Raw genomic sequence first — 18,319 nt, forward strand, 5'->3', positions numbered from 1 at the left:
TTCAAAAGGATTCCATTTTTTTCAAAGTCATGTCTAGTTTTTTCTTCTGACATTATGCTTTTGCGAGCCTCTGAAACTGTTTGATTTTTGTTGTTTTTTTGTGTCTCTGAACTGTGAACTGTCATGACCTTTTCCCAGTATTCACATGCATTTTTGTGGTCTTCTAATAATTATGATGATTTATTAGGAGATCTTATCTTGGACAATAGTTATCATAAAATTGTTTAAGAGTTTAAAATTTTTCATTTCCAAACCTGTGATCCATTCTTGAAAATAATTCCTTAATTCAAAGGCAAAATCTTTCTAAGTGGTTTGAGAGTTTTATTGGGAGGAATTGCACAAATCTAATATAAAATTTTTCCATACTACATTTAAATCTTTTAAGCAGAAATCCTTTTATGTAGATATAGCCATTAGCCTGCTGTTCTGGCTCTCACATAATCAGCTGAATTATATCTGTTAGCAAAAGTGTCACCCATTCTGATTGGCTTATATTTACATGCTTAGCTTGATGCTCAAACATTATTAGATACAGGTTAATATTGCTTTCGTTGGGCCATATTTTTGGATAATTTCTTAAAGATCAAAATGTCTTTTTCTGGGCAAGCTTACTTCACTCCGACCAATTAATGGAGTGTTTCTCTTATTGGCCACAATTTCAGTTTGGTTATTTCAAATTCTCTGTCTTCTGTTCTAATTTTATTCTGCCTCTCTTCTTCTTCTCTCCTAATTCTAGCCTTCCTGTGTTCTTCCTCTTGTTTCTCCTTATCAACCATCCGTAAACTGATATTTTCTAAGAGATTTTCTTTACAGGTTTTTCTTTGTAACATGTAATTAGATGTCTTAGGTTCATTATCCTAAGTTCAGGTCTGATCTTTTCCTTTAACTGTTAAGCCAAATTTTTGAGATCCTCTTTTCTGGCTTTTGCTAAGAATGCCAGGCTATACCGCTATCCATATTAATGTATGCATTCAAAAGTAAATTGAAAAAAATTGCTGATAAATAAATGCCAATATAATAACAGTTAAAATGCAAAATACTAAGAATTTCTAATCCTTCCTTTTAACACATTCAACTGAAAATTTCAGTTTCTCATTTTTTCACCCAAAGTAATTGTTTAAATTTGTAACAGAAGATTTTAATATTTAATGCATTCAAGACAACTTAGGAAGGACATCTCAAAATTCCAGCTAAAACTGAGAGCATTCAGAATTATAGTAATTCTTTGTGTGTGAACATTCAGTTGTATGAATGTAACTGCTGCTGAAACTAACATAACACCACAGGTATTAAGAGACCTTTTTACATGAGTTCCAGTTCTTAAACATGTGATTCTATCATTTGAAACACAAAATCAAGTATAACACATTTTCTGAAAATTTAAAGGAAAGTAATAATGCTGATTAAAAACAGTTTGTGAACTCGTCAAAATTACTTTAAAAAAAATGTGTAAAATAATTTAATTCAGTACCTCAGAATGAAAATCCAAGGTACTTTCCCACCTGGATTTGTAGACTTGACTAGACTGGTTGATGCTGGGAATATGAAAATGCTATTAATCACAATGCATACATTGCAGATACTTTTGAACACTGATGGTCCCACAAAACTTAAAGATGAAATTTTGCTCTGAACTAATCTGAAGTAATCTAGTATATATATAAATATGTTTGTGTGTGTGTAATTTCACTAAGAAAGTTTCAAATATTTATGTATTATTTTTTTATCCTATTACTTTCACTGAATTTGCTCTATTTTTAATTCTTTCATATAGCATGTAGATTTCACAAAAAAAATATTTGATGCATTTTTGTAAAAAATAAGTCATAACATTTTTTTTGTATACAAACATGTAATGATATTCATTTCCTTTTTACCAGTTTTTAATTACTTTAAAAAAAGATTATTTTTACTTCAAATCATGTATTGAGACTTGAAGGTTATGTGCTTAATACAATGCCTACCAAATGGCCATATGGCCATACAGCATACCAAATGGCCATACAGCACAAATCTTTATTCTTAGTGTTATTAGCATTCATCAGCACTCTGCAAGAATATAGTTGTCTGCATGAGTAACTTGTGGATATTGCAAACAGTTTTGTCAATGATATTTGTCATAACCTATTTTTTATATTATTATTAAAATAATAATATAGAAATATTTCTCTATTTCTGTTATTAAAGTAATATGTCCATGAATAACATACAGATATTATGAATTTCAAATGCTATTTCGTTTATTCACATAACTGTGTGCATGAGATCATTATTTGCTACTGATTTTTTGTTAAAAAAAAAAGGTTTAAACCTTGTAGACATACCTTTTGAGGTTTATCAAATATGATGGAAAATATTGCTTTCAAAAATAATCATTTTTGTTACAGCTTAAGGAAGCTGTTTGTTACATGTATTTCATGCATAATTGTGAAATCTTAATAGGAATTAAAACTGGATAACCATTTTACCTTTTCTTAAAATTCTGTATTTGATGTACTCATTTTCTTAAAATTCTGTATTTGATGTACTTTCAGGAAATACTGCATGTTCTAGTCTGTGTAAATATAAATAAATATCTCCGTTAATTAATTCTCAGTTAAAATTTATTCACTTTAAAAAAGGAAGCTAATGACTTTTATAATTTTTGGTCTAGTTAGTTAATCACTGAATTAAAATACTCATTATAAAATGGGAAATGATCGTGTATATTGTAGTTAGGATATAAAGGATATGATGAAAAATTTTTGAAAACCCATTGTAAGCAGTAGTAATTTTAATAGTTTAAAAGATTTGTGTTGCCATACACAGATTTGACAAAATTTTAGATTCTAACACAACTTGAATGTTAAATATGCTGTAAAATTTTCAGATTCAAAATCACAATAAAAAGAAAGTTATTAATGCTGGCAACTTAATAAGAGTGTTTTTTTTTTTTTTTTTTCTCCAATTCTGTGAAAATGCAAATGCTTTAAAAATTATACCATGTTTTTATACATGTCAGAAACATCTACTTTAATAACTTTCACATTCTTTCAAAAGATACACATTTTACTCCCCTTGCTTGCTTATCTGTTTTTTTTTTCTTTGCAACTGTGATGCAAGTGTTTAAGCTTTAACAGGTGCTCTGGAACACTGGTGATTTTAAATGCATAAAATTTTGTAATACTTTTCACATCTGCTAGCTTTCATGTAGTAAATATTTTTTTTTTCCAATCCTAATCGAAATGATGCATTTCTAATATCATAATTAAGACTTTGAAATGAAGTAATTTGAATTCTGATGTCATCTCTAGCTTCATTTTAAGCTTTTACATGCACTTTAAATAGTTGTAATTAAAAAAAAAAAAAAAAAAAAAAAGAAAGAAAGAAAGAAAGAAAGAAAATAATTACTCAATTAAATTTTGTTTGAAGATTTGAGTAGAAAGAATTTTCAAATTATTTTTAGCCTGAAACTTCAAAATCAATATTTTAGCGCAGCTTTGCATTTTGCATGCAAAATGGTTACCTTCCTTAGAGGAAGGGGGGGGAACTCTTAACTAACTTATTTTTAATGTTATTAAAAAGCAAAACATTCAATCTTATATTACTCATAATTTTTATATATTTAATTAATATGAGTTTGGTAATCCGATTAATGTCTATGGGTCACAAGTTAACCTGATTGTAGCTGACTACAGAAAAATTCAGTGAAATCTAATTGTTATTTTAAATTTAAAAAAAAATTGTAAAATTACTACCAAATTACCATATTGGTTGGCAGTGGACTGTGATGAGAATGAATGATTAAGCTTTGATGGTGAATTTTATTTTTTAGCTAATGTTTTATCTGCAACGGGGCTTTTCAACCAAAGTGAGTTTTATTGTTTCAGCGGGAATACTGGGGTCACTCTGAGATTTTTGAGATAAGCATAGCTGATAAGTGGCAAAAAAAAAAAAAAAAAAATTAACGGCTAGAAAGAATGAACTATTTTAGCCTAGGAGACGATTTTTATTGGCCAATTGCAAGTAGCTTAAGAATCACTTTTAGGCAGAAGAAAAAATGGAATTGATGAAAGAACATGCTATGATTTTCTATGATTTTTTAAAGTGAAATTAAATCAAAAAGAATGCATTCAACATCTACAGTTAGCATTTGGAAACGAAGGTCCATCTTGTGCTACTGTATTTAGATGGTTTACAGCATTTCACCGAGGTCACAACCCTTTTCAGAGTGAAGAAGACATAGGAAGGCCATTTGCAGGAGTAATCACAGAAAATGTTAATCGTCAATAATTGCTGCACATACCAAATGACACAGAAGTAACTTAACATTGGATCCACTGCCATCCATAAAATTATTCATGAAGAATTGCATGTGAAAAAACTGCTTTGCCCATTGGGTTCCCAACAATTTAACTGAGCACCAAAAAGAGGAGCATGTCAGAATCAGTAAATAAACCCTTAAATTACTTAAAGATTGTGCCTGCTGCATTGTTTCTAAAATCTTAATTGGTGAATAAATGTACATACCATTTTTTGACGTTTCAACACAACGTCAAGAAAGTAATGTATAGGTTTTTGAAGATGATCCCATGCCACAATGATGAAAAGACAATGTGCCATGAAAAAAGGAATGTATGCCATTTCCTTCAGCAGTACAGGACTGGTTAAGCCATTAAGCTGGAAGAAGACAGTTACAGCTAGCTGGTACACCATCAAGTGTTTTCCAGAAATTCTTCAAGAAGTGAATGTTGGAGGACTCATTCTCCACTGTGACAATGCATCTTCTCATTCAGCAAGTTTGACAATTGAGTTTCTCGAACAAAAGCACATCAAAGTGATAGAACATCAACCCTATTCACCCGATCTATCTATGTGTGAATTTTGGCTATTTTTTAATCTAAAAAAGAGCTTTCATTCTGAAGATAAGATTGATAAAGCTATAAATACATTTTTCATCGATTCTGAGAAATGAATGGCTTGAGGCATTTAACCTTTGGCAAATTCGCCTACAGGAGTGCATTGATGCTGGAGGAGACTACTTTGAGCACTTCTATAATTTTGTAAGTATAGCATTGAAAACACTGCGTATCTAAAAAATTTCAGAGTGACCCTTGTATGATCAGCCTTTGATTAATTATTTAGTTTTAGTTTAGAGAATATAAAAAAAAACCTGCTTTTTTTCATGTTTTGGTATTTATCAACATTTTCTAGATTTTTTATGGTTTAACTTATAAACCATGTTAAAAATAGTCTAAATAAAGGCACCTCTTTTTTTTTTTTTTTTTTTTTTTTCGTTTGGGAAAGGAGTGGGATTTGCACCATTGCTAGAAGATGATCACCTAGCAATGATGGAAAGGGTGTGTGAAGGAAACCCTGATCTACAATGCTTGGCACTAGTTCAAGATACATGAGCACATACAGTATTACCCAAAAACAAGTATATGAAATTTTTGTTTGGGTGAAAAGATTGCTTTGATTTTTTATACTTTTTTATTATCTCCCCTTTCAAGTTTCACTTTTCTAAAAAATTGAAAATATACCAAAAACAATCAGAATTGTATTTTTTGGGCCTATTTTCAAGTATGTATATGGTAATAAATAACCCTCGCATCTGGATATCACATACTTGCTTGTTTACATGCAGATTTATATGTTTTATACTTAACAGTTTTTTTTTTAAACTGTTTCTTTTGGCTGTAAAAATGCAAATAAAATTCCCATAGAAATTTTTATTTCTTACAAAGTGTTTCCTTTTTATTATTATTATGAATAAAACAGTACCTCTGAGCTGTCAAAATAGCCAGACAAGTATTTTTGCCAGTTCAAGAAGTTGCCAACTAATTTGTGATTTTTCATGGGTTTGTGGATAATAAAAAAATACCTCCCCCCTGTTATATAAGTTAATAAATATAAAATCTATAATTTCAAATTATTTTGCTCATGGTCTTAAAGAAAAATCCCTTTTGTGTCTGTAAATTTTAGATGATAGACCTCACTGCTTTTATTTACATTTCATTTGTAGTTTTCTGATTCAGAGGTTATATTTGAATCTTAAATGATTATTATTAAACTATTTTATTTCTAATCATTTTAATGTGACATAAATCATTTTTTATTATTATAAATTTTATCTGAAGATGTGTAATGTGTTGTATACAGAGAATTTTAGAGGGAAATTTTATAATGCGGAGCAATTTCACCTTTTACTTTCATATGTGCTCTGAGAATTTCTTTTACCAAGACCTTTCTATCATACAAAATCATACAAACTATTTTATTTATAATCATTTTAATGTGACATAAATCTTTTTTTATTACTATAAATTTTGTTTGAAGATAAAAATATATAATTTGTTGTATAAAGAGAATTATAGAGGGAAATTTTATAATGCTGAGCAGTTTCACCTTTTACTTTCATATGTGCTCTTAGAATTGCTTTTACGAAGACCTTTCTTTTACCTTTCTTCTTTCTTCCAAGATTTTTTTTAAAGTTTTCTAATCTCAATGGAGATTATGATCTTTAAAGTTGATTTCAATTGTTGTTATAGAGACATATTAAGTTTAGCATCTAAAGCTATCCATTGAATCCTATATGAGCAAGCACATGTTAAAGTCAACAGAAATCATTGTTATAATCCATGCATGTGAATTGGCTTTTATAAAAATCATACAAAACAAAGCATACTGTTTATTGTAATATAATGATTCACAACCTTAATTAGCAATACTTTTAATACAGAAATGAAAAATTAAAAAAAAATCCCATTTAGTATGGGTTTTTTATTTTATGCAATTTAAGTTCAAATGTTTTAACTTTTTATTTTTATTTTTCAAGAAATATCGTTAAGTTTTTATTTTAGTTATTATTTATCTGTTATAGAACTGTAAGTATATAACATTTACACATCCCAAATTAAATCCAATATATATATATTTTAATAAAAAAAAGGATGTTTGAAATCTAGCAAAGGTCGTAAAAATATTTGTGTATCCTATCAAATTCCAGAAAAATCATGCAAAATAGTGAAAGATAAAATTAAAAAAATGCAATAATTCCTATTTAATCTACATAAAGATAAAAAACGTGCACATATAAATAACAAAGTCATTCTTCCCTGCTCAAAGCTTCAACCAAAACTTGTCAAAGAAAAGTTCTTGATGCCTTCAACCAAGTTGATTAACTAAGAGCATGCAAACACGTTTCATCAAGCAAATGCATTGAGACTCGAAACTGTATTAATCGTAATCTATTTTCTTTTCAAACTAAAACTAACAAAAGTCTCAATAATTTGCCCCTTTCCCAATGTGTTTGCGTGTCTAAATATATTCAGAGTAAAAAATTAAAAATTAATCAACAAAGTAGTACATGAACGCTAAAAATTAAAAATTGTTTCAATCCAATGGGCCTGCCCTTAATTTTATATTTAAATATGACTTTCAGGTTTTATTTTTCATTTCAGAAAATCCCTGAATAATTAGACATGTACATTAGCCTTACTAGGCCACTTTGTATTTGATGTTTCATTTTATTGTGTTTAATTCTTAATTTTTAATTTTAATTTTTAGTGTTCATGTACTACTTTATTTGTTGATTAGTTTTTAATTTTTTTACTCTGAATGTATTAAGACACACAAACATGTCAGGAAAAGGGGCAAATCTATTGAAACTTAGTTTTAGTTTGAAAAGAAAATAGATTACGATTAATACAGTTTCAAATCTCAATGTATTTGCTCAACAAAACTTGTTTGCATGCTCTTAGTTAATCAATTTGGTTGAAGGCTTCAAGCACTTTTCCCTTGATAAGTTCTGGTTGAAACTTTGAACAGGGAAGATTGACTTTGTTATTTCTATGTGCACGTCTTTTACTTTTATGTAGAGTCGATAAGAATTATCACATTTTTTAAATTTGATTTGTCACTATTTTACATGATTTTTCTGGAATTTGATACACAAATGTTTTTACGACCTTTGTTAGGTTTCAAACCTCCTTTCTTATTAAAATCAACTTTTAAAAATCAGCAGCTATAAGTGCTATTTTTGTCCTACTAGGTCACACAATTTTTAATACCTTTTTCTATTTTTTACTATATATAATATATACATATATAGCTGGAAAATAGGTTTTCACATATAGCAATTAATACCTTTGCATGTACTAAATGAAACTCTTTTTCTGCAGTTTGCTTTGAAAAATTTTCACAAAATTATGAAGTATTTATTTTAATTATTTCAGTAAAACCTGAATTTGTGAAGAAATTAACAGATGTAGAAGCTCTGGAAGGAGATTCAGGCTTTATTTTGAATACCACAGTTAAAGGCTATCCTCCACCTACTGTAAAATGGTAAGCACATAAGCATTTAATTTTTTTTTTCCTATTTATACTGTTGTAATAGCTTAAAGTTTATTTTTATGTGTGACTTTAAATTTTATGTTTTATTCAGTTTCATTTATTGAATGATCAAAATTGAGTTAAAATTTATTTTAGGAAGTTCGTAAAGTGAATATATTAATTGATTTTTCTCTGTAGGATATTAAGTGATGAAATCTTGGTGGATGGCAAAGACTATGGTATATCCTCAGAGATGGAAAGTGGAAGTCATACTTTGAAACTGAAGCGAGTAAACAGGAATAATAGTGAAAAGTATGTTTGTGAAGCTACTAATGAAATGGGCAGTGCATCTACTAGTGGGACTTTAACTGTCAAAGGTAATGTCTAAATTTCTTGTCATTTTAAAGTTCTGTATATATTTATAATTACATTAATTATTATATTCTGTCTGACAGAGATGGATAAGAGCATTGGGAATTTGAGAAATTTTCTCAAGATGCCAGTAGATGCAATATTGTTTTGTCATCTCATATCCACTATTTAACATGCTGACGGTGGTGCGGATATTCATTGTTCTTTTCGTGCAGCAGCAGTTGAATTAGCGGACTGTTTTGTGCGGCTGACACTGTTTTCTTTTTTTTTTTTTTGTACAATGATGCTAAAAAAGGAGTTGATCTATCTGACCAAATAACTTCATATAATTGTTTATGGAGAACAGTGAAGTGTTACAGAAAAATTGTTAACAGCTGATATGTGGAACATCTCTCGTGAATGCATGGTACGTTCATATAAAATGAGGAACTAAGTGTATTAAAATTTTAAAATTTATAGAAAAAATTATTGATCAACTGTTGATGGATATTGTGATTCCCCTAGCAATAATAACATCCTTGTAATAATAACAAACAAGAAAAAACATTTTTTAAATTTGTTCGAAGGATCGGCGAGAAAGACAAGAAAGTGATGAAAAGAGTGCTATAAATGCTTAGCAAGCCTAAAAGGTACTCAGTATGCCACAAATAGAGCAAAGAAAGTAACAACATATTGCGATAATTGTAAGTGCAAGCCAGCACTTTGTTTAGCCTGCTTTAAAAAACTGCATAGAAAAAATTAATAATTATATTTAATTTAGGAGTTACATTTTAAATTATTTGTTTTGTATTGAATGTTTAATTATAATGTTGAAATGTTAATGTATACTGTTGACTAATTAAAATAAAATAAAATTTTGTACTACGTATTTTTTTATATACAAGCGTGACCTATCAGTGAGTCATGCCGGCCCTCGGAACGATCAAACATGACCCACCGGTGGGTCATGCCGCCCCACAGAACAGACAAGTAGGACCCACCAGTGGGTCAGGCCGACATCAATGTGTTAATATATATATTAATCATAATTACAAGATTCATACAGCACAAAACAGTATACTCATAGGGGAGAAAAGAGGACTTTTAGTGACACTAAAAAATATAATTCACCTGTGTGGTGACCGGGTGTGAAAGAATAGTCCCAGTGTAGCTCATGCATGTTGTAAAAGATGACTAAAGGCGATGGGTACCCAGTGTTTGGGGGTATAGCCGGACACTCTGTTCCTAGGGTTTATATCAGGGGACTGGTTCTCCAGGTTGGGGATTGGACGTGGGGCGAACTACCCCACCCCGTAAAAAATCTTACTGCTAAGAAATCCAAAGATAGAATGTACCAGACTGCTTCTACTGGAAAACGACTTGGAAATAGCCTAAGGACTTTTCATTTTGGAACCTGGCTGTATAAATCCTTTAAAGAAATAGATATAGTAAAATATATACGGATTCTGAGAATTAAATGGGCAGGACGCCTGTGCAAAATGGATGAAAATCTAGTAACTAAAAAGATCTTTTCGGCCAGACCATTCGGCACTCGAAAAAGAGGGAGACCTAAACTCAAGTGGCTTGACTGTTGGGAAACAAATTGAAAAATTTTAAAAATAACCAAGTGGATGTCCATGGCCAGGCATAAAAGAGCTTGTAGTTCGATTCTGAGGAAGGCTAGGGCCCATCCTGGGCTGTCTGGCTATTGAAGAAGAAGAAGAAATAAAATTGAGCAAATGATAAATTAATGATAAATATCTTAGACTCAATTCTATCATTGTTAGCTGGGAGACACCTCTATAGTGATGTTTTCCATAGGCATGCTATCATCTTTAAGTTAACCATTATTCACCCAGACAGAAACCTTTATCAGTATGTGCTGCCACAAAGGTGTTTCTTTTTTTTTAAATTATAAACTGAACTTAATATAAAAATACAGGCATTTTTAGACTTGCTTATGAAGGTTTATGCTATGTGCAAAAATGCAAAGTCATAATAAATCATTATAACTTTGTTTTAGATACAAAATATAGAACAATAATAGGTATACAAAATACAGGATTTGTTTGGCTTGTTAAAGTAGAATCAATTCAGAAAAGAATGGTTTAAGTTAAAATACACGATTTGTTCTAATGATGTTTATTTAGGCAAATTCACGTAATCTGTGTAACATTATATGAACTCCCCTAATAGTGTTTAAACTGTGAATTTGTTTGTGTTAGTTTTAAGAAAAATTTTATTTGGAGAATATTTCATCAATGTCATTGTATTTTTTTGTCATTTGTATGTTACATTTTTAATAAATAGAATACAAATTATTTGCATAATGAAGCGTGAAACCAATTTATTAAACAAAATAGAAAATATTACATAAGCATGATTAAGGATTTAGACCTATTAAATGTACTATTTCCAAAGCACTTGGCTATATTAAAAGTATTATTAAATTTTCTTATAATATTTGCCATTTTTTGAAAATATTTTTTGTTTTATTATATCATATTCAATATTCTGTTGCATAATTTATCTTTTAATATAATTTAAAACAAAATAAGTGACTGAGGTATGCCTTTGTAATTATAAATAACTTCCTTAAAATCTCAATTAAAAATGTGTATTATATTTTATGTCATTGGAAAATCACATGTGCCATTTCAACAAATATCATTTTACGCCCTCATTTAAATCAATTGGTCGCAAATTGTGCACTACAGTGTTTTGAGTATGCAGGTGGTAGCATATAAGGAACTGCAAAATACTCCAATATTTTCATAAAAATTATACTAAATTCACAAAGTTCTAAAATCAAACTACCGATGTGCGAGTTCTGTGAAAAAAAGAACATCAGCACACACTGTACAAACCACCTGTAAAATTATCAAATGGCTTAAAAATTACTTTCAGAGGGAAATATGGACAAGTTTACATGGATTTAAGATCTTTTAAGAGCCAAAGCTCCATTTGAGCTCACTTCTGTAGAAGAAAATCTTATTGAGCTGCCTTGCAACAATACACTGAACAAAAATTCAAGAACAGGAAATTAATTGACTTTTGGATACCATTAAAATATGAATAGTTTATGTGTGACACCATATTTATGCAAAGCTGGGTTATTGGTAATTGCTGAGATAAAAAGCAAATATTGCAAGAAAAATCAATGTGAAACAGGAAATGAGGTGCAATGCCCAACTTGAATCCATGATTTCAAAAGATGTGTTGTGGAAAAGCCTTTAAAAATATGCATTCAGCACTTTTCCCACTAAATCTGCTTCATTTATTCAATGATATGATTGTTCAAAATGTGTATATACAGTAAAAAGTCGTTAATCCGGACTCTTCGGGACTTCGGCGATTCCGGATTATCGATTTTTCCAAATTATAGATCATCTGTTTAAATCTCGTAAGATGGCATGCAGAAATTCTAAAATTAAAAATATGAAAATGTAATTTATGAAATAAAGAACAATTATGATCTAAAGGGTATCAAAATTTACAAAAAAGAAGCTTAATATTTATTTGTTTACTTTATTAAACATTTCTTTCAATGTAAGTTGTTTAAGTTGCTTCTTTTTATGTGATAATACTTTCTCTTTAATTCTATAAACAGACATAATTTCTTGTTCAGTTACAAAGTTCCGCTGTTCAAGTCCCGTAATTGCTGTGCTGAGAATACCGACTAACTTGCCAATCGAAATTTTTTCATTTTCACTAACCTCTCTTTCACCTTCTTCATGTCTTTATCCATTTTTTGCAGCAATTCCACTTTTTGTTTGATGGACATTGAAACATACTTTCGTTTTGTAGATCCATTGGGAGCTCCAGCATCGGAAATTCTATTTGACATAATCGAAAGTTCAAGTTTACTTTTATAAAATTGCTCTTACAGTCTGCAAAAAATAATAAGCCGGATCCAATTCGAAGATTAAGGAACAACGCAATCATCAACATTAACTGAAATAATTTTAGCTTTTACCGTCCGTTATATATAAAACGCGCACGTGAAAACGTATTCTGCGCAGTCGTAAAGGTCTTATATGCACGCATAAACACCTATGTGCATGTGCAGAAGGTTTTTAGCTTTGAGGTGTGGATTATAGATCATTCGGGATTATGGGTGTCCGAATTAACGACTTTTGACTGTATTTATTATTGTTAAAAATGTATTATTGTTATTATTATTATTGCATGTTATGTAAATTGTTTTTGATTTTGAAATACATCTTATTTAAAATTTATCAACCCATTCATATACATTGCCACTGTAACTGTTAAGAAGAGCTTATGTTTAAAAACGTTTTGGGGGCCATTATACACTAATGATGCTGTGAATCAAAAATGTTTGGGAACTACTGATTTAGATAAAAATAGGGCTACTGTAGATGATTCATCCGAATTCAAGATACTGTAATTTCAAATGCATTATAATGATTATGCACTAAAACAAAGAGAAACTTGCTAAATTTTGTTAAATCATTATAAATGTTTCATGTGTGTTTCGTTGGTCACACGAAACATGTCTAAGCTATGGTGAAGCTCAAAGTTAAATAACCTTTCATTGCATTAATTACTCTGTCAGTAGTCATCACAACAGAGCTGATGCATTCTTTAGCTTTACTGATACTGTTGACAATAATGTATGTAGTAATCGTTAGTAGGAAAAAAGGTATTTTTGAAAGTAAAGAAAGAAGATGCTTAATATTAGATCATTAAAATGAGGGACTATGTTATATCTATATTTATAGTTACCATGTAGTTTTAAACATCAACTGCATTCAAAGCAGTAAGTTTTGTTTTAATTGTTTTTCTTACAAACAGTTTTATTAATGCAATAACTAAAATATTTTGTGATCATATTTTCTTTATCCGCATACATATGAATATTTAATGAATTTCTTATTATATTTAAATATTACAATAATATAAATTTATTCAAAAATTAAAGCAGGAAATGCAACAATCAGAAAAACAAAATAAATTTATTCATTATTATTTATTTATATTTTCAAATTTATAGAAAATTATTTATTTGAATATTGCAACAAAATAAATTTATATTTATTACAAAATTATTTTAACCCTCTGGCTGATCATCCCGCAATTTCCACAGGCAACTCAAATGTAGCAAAATTTGCTTATCCTACGATTTCTGTGGGCATATGTTTTTCTTCCTTTATTGAGGAGCGCATCCCGTTTTTCCCCCGTTTAACCATTGAAATAAATTATATACAGTATTAGCGTTTAGTTTACATTTTGGCCAACAGATATCGTTAGTTCATCATAGCTCTATTGCAGCATTTGAAGGCATGTGGTATTAGCGCTCAAACTTCACTTTTTGCTGCTTTTTTCTTACAGAAATGGCTGCTAGAAAACGTTCAGCGATTATCTTGATTATTTAATTAAATTATTGAATTATTAATTAGATTAATAATTAAATTGATTATTAATTAGATTTATTGAATCTGGTGCAAAAACTGTGAAGTTGGACTTTGCATTGAACCCTGTTTTGAACTCTATCATACTAACTGCATTTCTAAGGTATTTTTCCCTCGGCGCTTTATATTTTCTTAAATTTTATGCATTTTACTTTTTTATATTATGCAGTAAATAGAAATTAACTGTAATTCAACTGAAATTTGTTTTAAAAAAAGATTTTTTTGGTGATAACATCTGAAATTGGTTTTTCTGGCAACTTAGTTTCTCATGATAAAAATCTATATAAAAATATTTTCTAGAAAGAAAAAGTGCATTTTGCAATTCTCTAATGTATATAGATTTAAAATATGGAACAAAAATTACACAATTTTGGAAGCGATTTCGGTCCACAAATTGAGCAGTAGCACAGCACAGCATGTTTAAAAAAAATCAGATATAAATCATTCTTCTATCAGACTGAAAAGTATGTTTTCGTTATACATTATATTAAGGGTTAATTATTATTATTTATTTATTGTAAAATGTATATAGTTTTTTAATTATCAGCTTTATCAAATTTTAAGAATTTTAAGTGCTGTTGAACTGTTTTCCAACTCTGGACATAATTAACCCATCCACCTTATGCAGAGTGATGGAATACTGGAAAAATTGGTAAAACTGAATAATAAGCTCCTAGCTCTTTTTTTTGTCTGCATTCAACTTGATTTCAGTTCTCTCAAACTTGCATCCAAACTTCCTACAGCTCTTTCTTAACTTTTGCTGTATAATATATTTATGATGTAAAATTTCCATTTTAAAAATTTCATTCATTTGCATTTTTCTAGTTGTTAAGAGATTGAAATCTTTAAAAAATAACCAACTTTCTATTTAATTATGGAAGTTAGATTACATATTTATGTATATTTTATGAGGCCTGTTTGTTAATTTTCACTAGTAACCATTCTCAAGCATAAAATAATTTTTGATATTTTTAAATATCTGGGAAATAAAAATGGGCTTTTTAAGTTATGGAACATGTAAACAACACACCAGTTTTGAATGATAAAAAATAATATGAAATTTAGGTGCTTCTGTTGGGGGGTGTAAATAATTTTTTCCATTTAAAAAGTCCTTGTAATTAAGTCATCCCTTTTTATCCTCTTTTGTAATTGAAATTGCTCAGCTACATAAAATAACATATAATGAAAACATACTTTTCAGTCTGATAGGAGAATGATTTATATCTGATTTTTTTGAACATGCTGTGCTGTGTTGTCAATGCATCTTTTTATTTATTAAATTTTAATTATTTTAATGTTTATATATTTAGCAAAGTGAAAGGTAATTTTTAGATGCAGTCATTTTATAATAAAAATACTGATTTTTTTAATCACTTATACTTTTACTCTCTTTTTATTGTTATTATTTTTTATTTCTGCAGACCTACTTTTTATTATCATTTATTTACTGGGATATAAATGCATAATAGTGATGTACATTGATATGAAATTTCTTTTAAAAATTTCACTTTCTTTTCCTTCCCTCAGTTACAAAGAAAAAACCAGAAATAGATGTTGGTTTAAAGGGTTTGCAGCTTGTTGAAGGAAAATTGGGAAAGTTGGTGGCCAAAGTATCTGGAGAGCCCAAACCTAAGATATCTTGGTATGTGAATTAAAATTATCACAAATATATGAAAAATATAGTAAATGTGTTCATTGTGAGTAAATAATGCATTTTCTTTATTATAATTATTTATGCACAGTTTCATAGCCTTGCATTTATTTTTTATTATAAATATATAAGATTTGCTTTCTCTTGTTATGAAGCATTTTTCTTTGAAAGTGCTTAAGCCAGGAGTTCAGAATGGGATCAGTATTGATTTCTTTGGGGATCAATGAAATTTTAAAGGGGTTTAGTGATGCTCAAAAGGTTGTTAGCCAAATATTTACTGGCAGTTGATGTGCATAATCAAGATTCCAGTGATTAAAAAAAAATTATTAATAAAATTGATAGTACAGTAGCTGTTGCAATAAAGCCGTATCATAGAGTAAGGAAGAAATCATATACACAAAAATATGAAGAACTACAAAGAACGCAAAACTTGAATGAAAAACAAGAAGCAGGTTGAATATTTTTAAGTGAAGCGATTTAAAAGTTAAATTAAGCAATTTTGTTCCAAATATTGGAAAAATTGCATCAATACACGAAGCACAGCCATCACATTAATTAAAATCAAACTTTTGTGCAGTTAGAATGCGTGATTTTTTTTTCTGAAAACTTGTTTTCTGTGTAAAATTAAATAATAATGCAAAAAATAACTAAACATAAAACTAATAAGCTATTTTTCAAAACGTTTTTTCATATTCATAATCTAAAAGTGTTATTTTTAAGCTATTTATATGCAGTTATTTGTATTATAGTTATGTTGTGTACTATATATTATACAGAAAATTTTAAGGAGATTGATAAAGAAACATTCCGTCAAAAGTTTAAACCATTGCATTAAATACTGTAAGAGACAGATGTACTTTTTTGTTTTCTCTGTTGGATATTGTATAAATTGTATTGATAACATAGTCATAATACAAATAATTGCACAAAAATAATGTAAAGTTCAGAACTAGATTAAAAATATGCATAAAATTTCGAAAAAATTATTTGTTATATTTTTGTTTTGATCAGCTTATTTAAAAATATTCATCCTGTTTTTTGTTCTTCATTCTAATTTTGTATTCTTCATATTTTTTATGTGTTTTCCCATGTTTTTGCATTTTACATTTTTTATATTGCACTTATTGCATCTAAAATTTATATATTTTAAAGAAATGTAAGATTTATTTTTTAAATTAAACATTTATTTATAATTTCAGCCTTTACTGTAACTTTTCCTGTCCATTTTCTTACCAGAATGTAAATTGAATTGGAGAATGGTTAAACTGAGGTTTTGGGATTTTAAAACAAAGCATGTTTCTACCTGCTGGGACATGTTACTTAGTTCTTGCCATCTCTGATAAGATTGTAATTATTTGGCTCTGTGTTATCTGCTTGCATTTAAATTTGATGCACCAGTTAGAGTTTTTGAGCCAGGTTAAATTTAATTAAAAAATCTTTGGTTTCTAGTCTGTGTTTTAAATTTGAATTTGTCTATTACTTTAGTTACATTGCCACAAGTGGTAGTTGATTCTATTATTACCAGAAATGTGTTCATGTCCAAAGTTCTGTTTTAATAAAAAAATTGTTAAAATCTTTTCAAGTCACTATCGTTACTTCAGACAGAATGATAATTTTCTTTATGTTGACAGGAGTTTGTAACTAGTTTATGCTTCCAAAGTAAGCTACACTCTATAGAAATATTATTATTTTTAAAAATATGTGAAATAATTTTAGTGTATTTTCCCCAGTATATTTTGTATTTAATAATTTTAATGTATTTATATTTATTTTGCATGATTTCTTATTAAATGATGTAGCTTTGTATCAATAAATAATTAGTTATCAATTTTATTAATAAATAATTTTGTAATCGATTGAATCTAAACTGCGCTGATCAATTATCAGTGTATCTTTGGCTACTGATGCCAAGTTGAACCCTTGGTAATCACTGATCCCCTTTAAAATGCCATCAATGCTGAGGGGGTTAGATACTGGTGCCATTGGAAACCCATACTTTAGAAGTGTAATGTTTGTTCTACAATGTGTATTTAGATTATTTACTGCCTTATGAATTGTAATAAAGCTTAGTTTGTAAGATCATACTCTTTTCACTATCATGCAAGTGTCAAGATCTTAGTAGGAAGCCTAGTGACACAGGCATGAAGAATAACAGCACAGAAGAAGGGTGCAAATAGCCCTTTTATTCTCAAACTCTTTAACCAAAAGGCATGTATTTCATGCTCATAATAACTACTTGGGGTTAGGAACTTAGGGATAATTTAACAGTAATTTCAAAATGGTAAATAGTAGTACTGGACTCCACAATTTACTTAAAGCTAACAGGCTGATTCAATAACCTGCACTTGCCTTTAAAATTTATAAAATGAATTTTTATTGAAAGAAAAGAACATAATGAGCCCTATCATAAGTGTATGTCAAGTGCAATTCAAAGATCCAGATCTGGAATCATTGGTACTTTGGCAATTCAGGAGTTCAAAAATTTATAGATTTTAGGTGATTAATTTAAATCTACTAAGATGACATGTACAGATGTTAACATTTGGAAATCACTTATTGTTAGGTGAGA

General features: G+C 29.0%; 1 protein-coding gene across 5 annotated transcripts in view; it reads left to right on the forward strand.

The window, feature by feature from the left end:
* LOC118190192 (protein Obscurin-like) overlaps positions 1-18,319 on the forward strand; it is a 735,887-nt gene that overhangs the window by 564,847 nt on the left and 152,721 nt on the right. For all 5 annotated transcript variants that reach the window (XM_085817109.1, XM_085817110.1, XM_085817106.1 and 2 more), the window contains 3 exons: positions 8,217-8,325; positions 8,512-8,690; positions 15,627-15,741. In XM_085817109.1, coding sequence (XP_085673235.1) covers positions 8,217-8,325; positions 8,512-8,690; positions 15,627-15,741 — 403 coding nt within the window. The remainder of the gene's footprint in view (positions 1-8,216; positions 8,326-8,511; positions 8,691-15,626; positions 15,742-18,319) is intronic.

Source organism: Stegodyphus dumicola, chromosome 5 (assembly GCF_044657685.1).
Source record: "Stegodyphus dumicola isolate Sdum_Otavi_A_Nest chromosome 5, ASM4465768v1".
NCBI lineage: Eukaryota > Metazoa > Arthropoda > Arachnida > Araneae > Eresidae > Stegodyphus > Stegodyphus dumicola.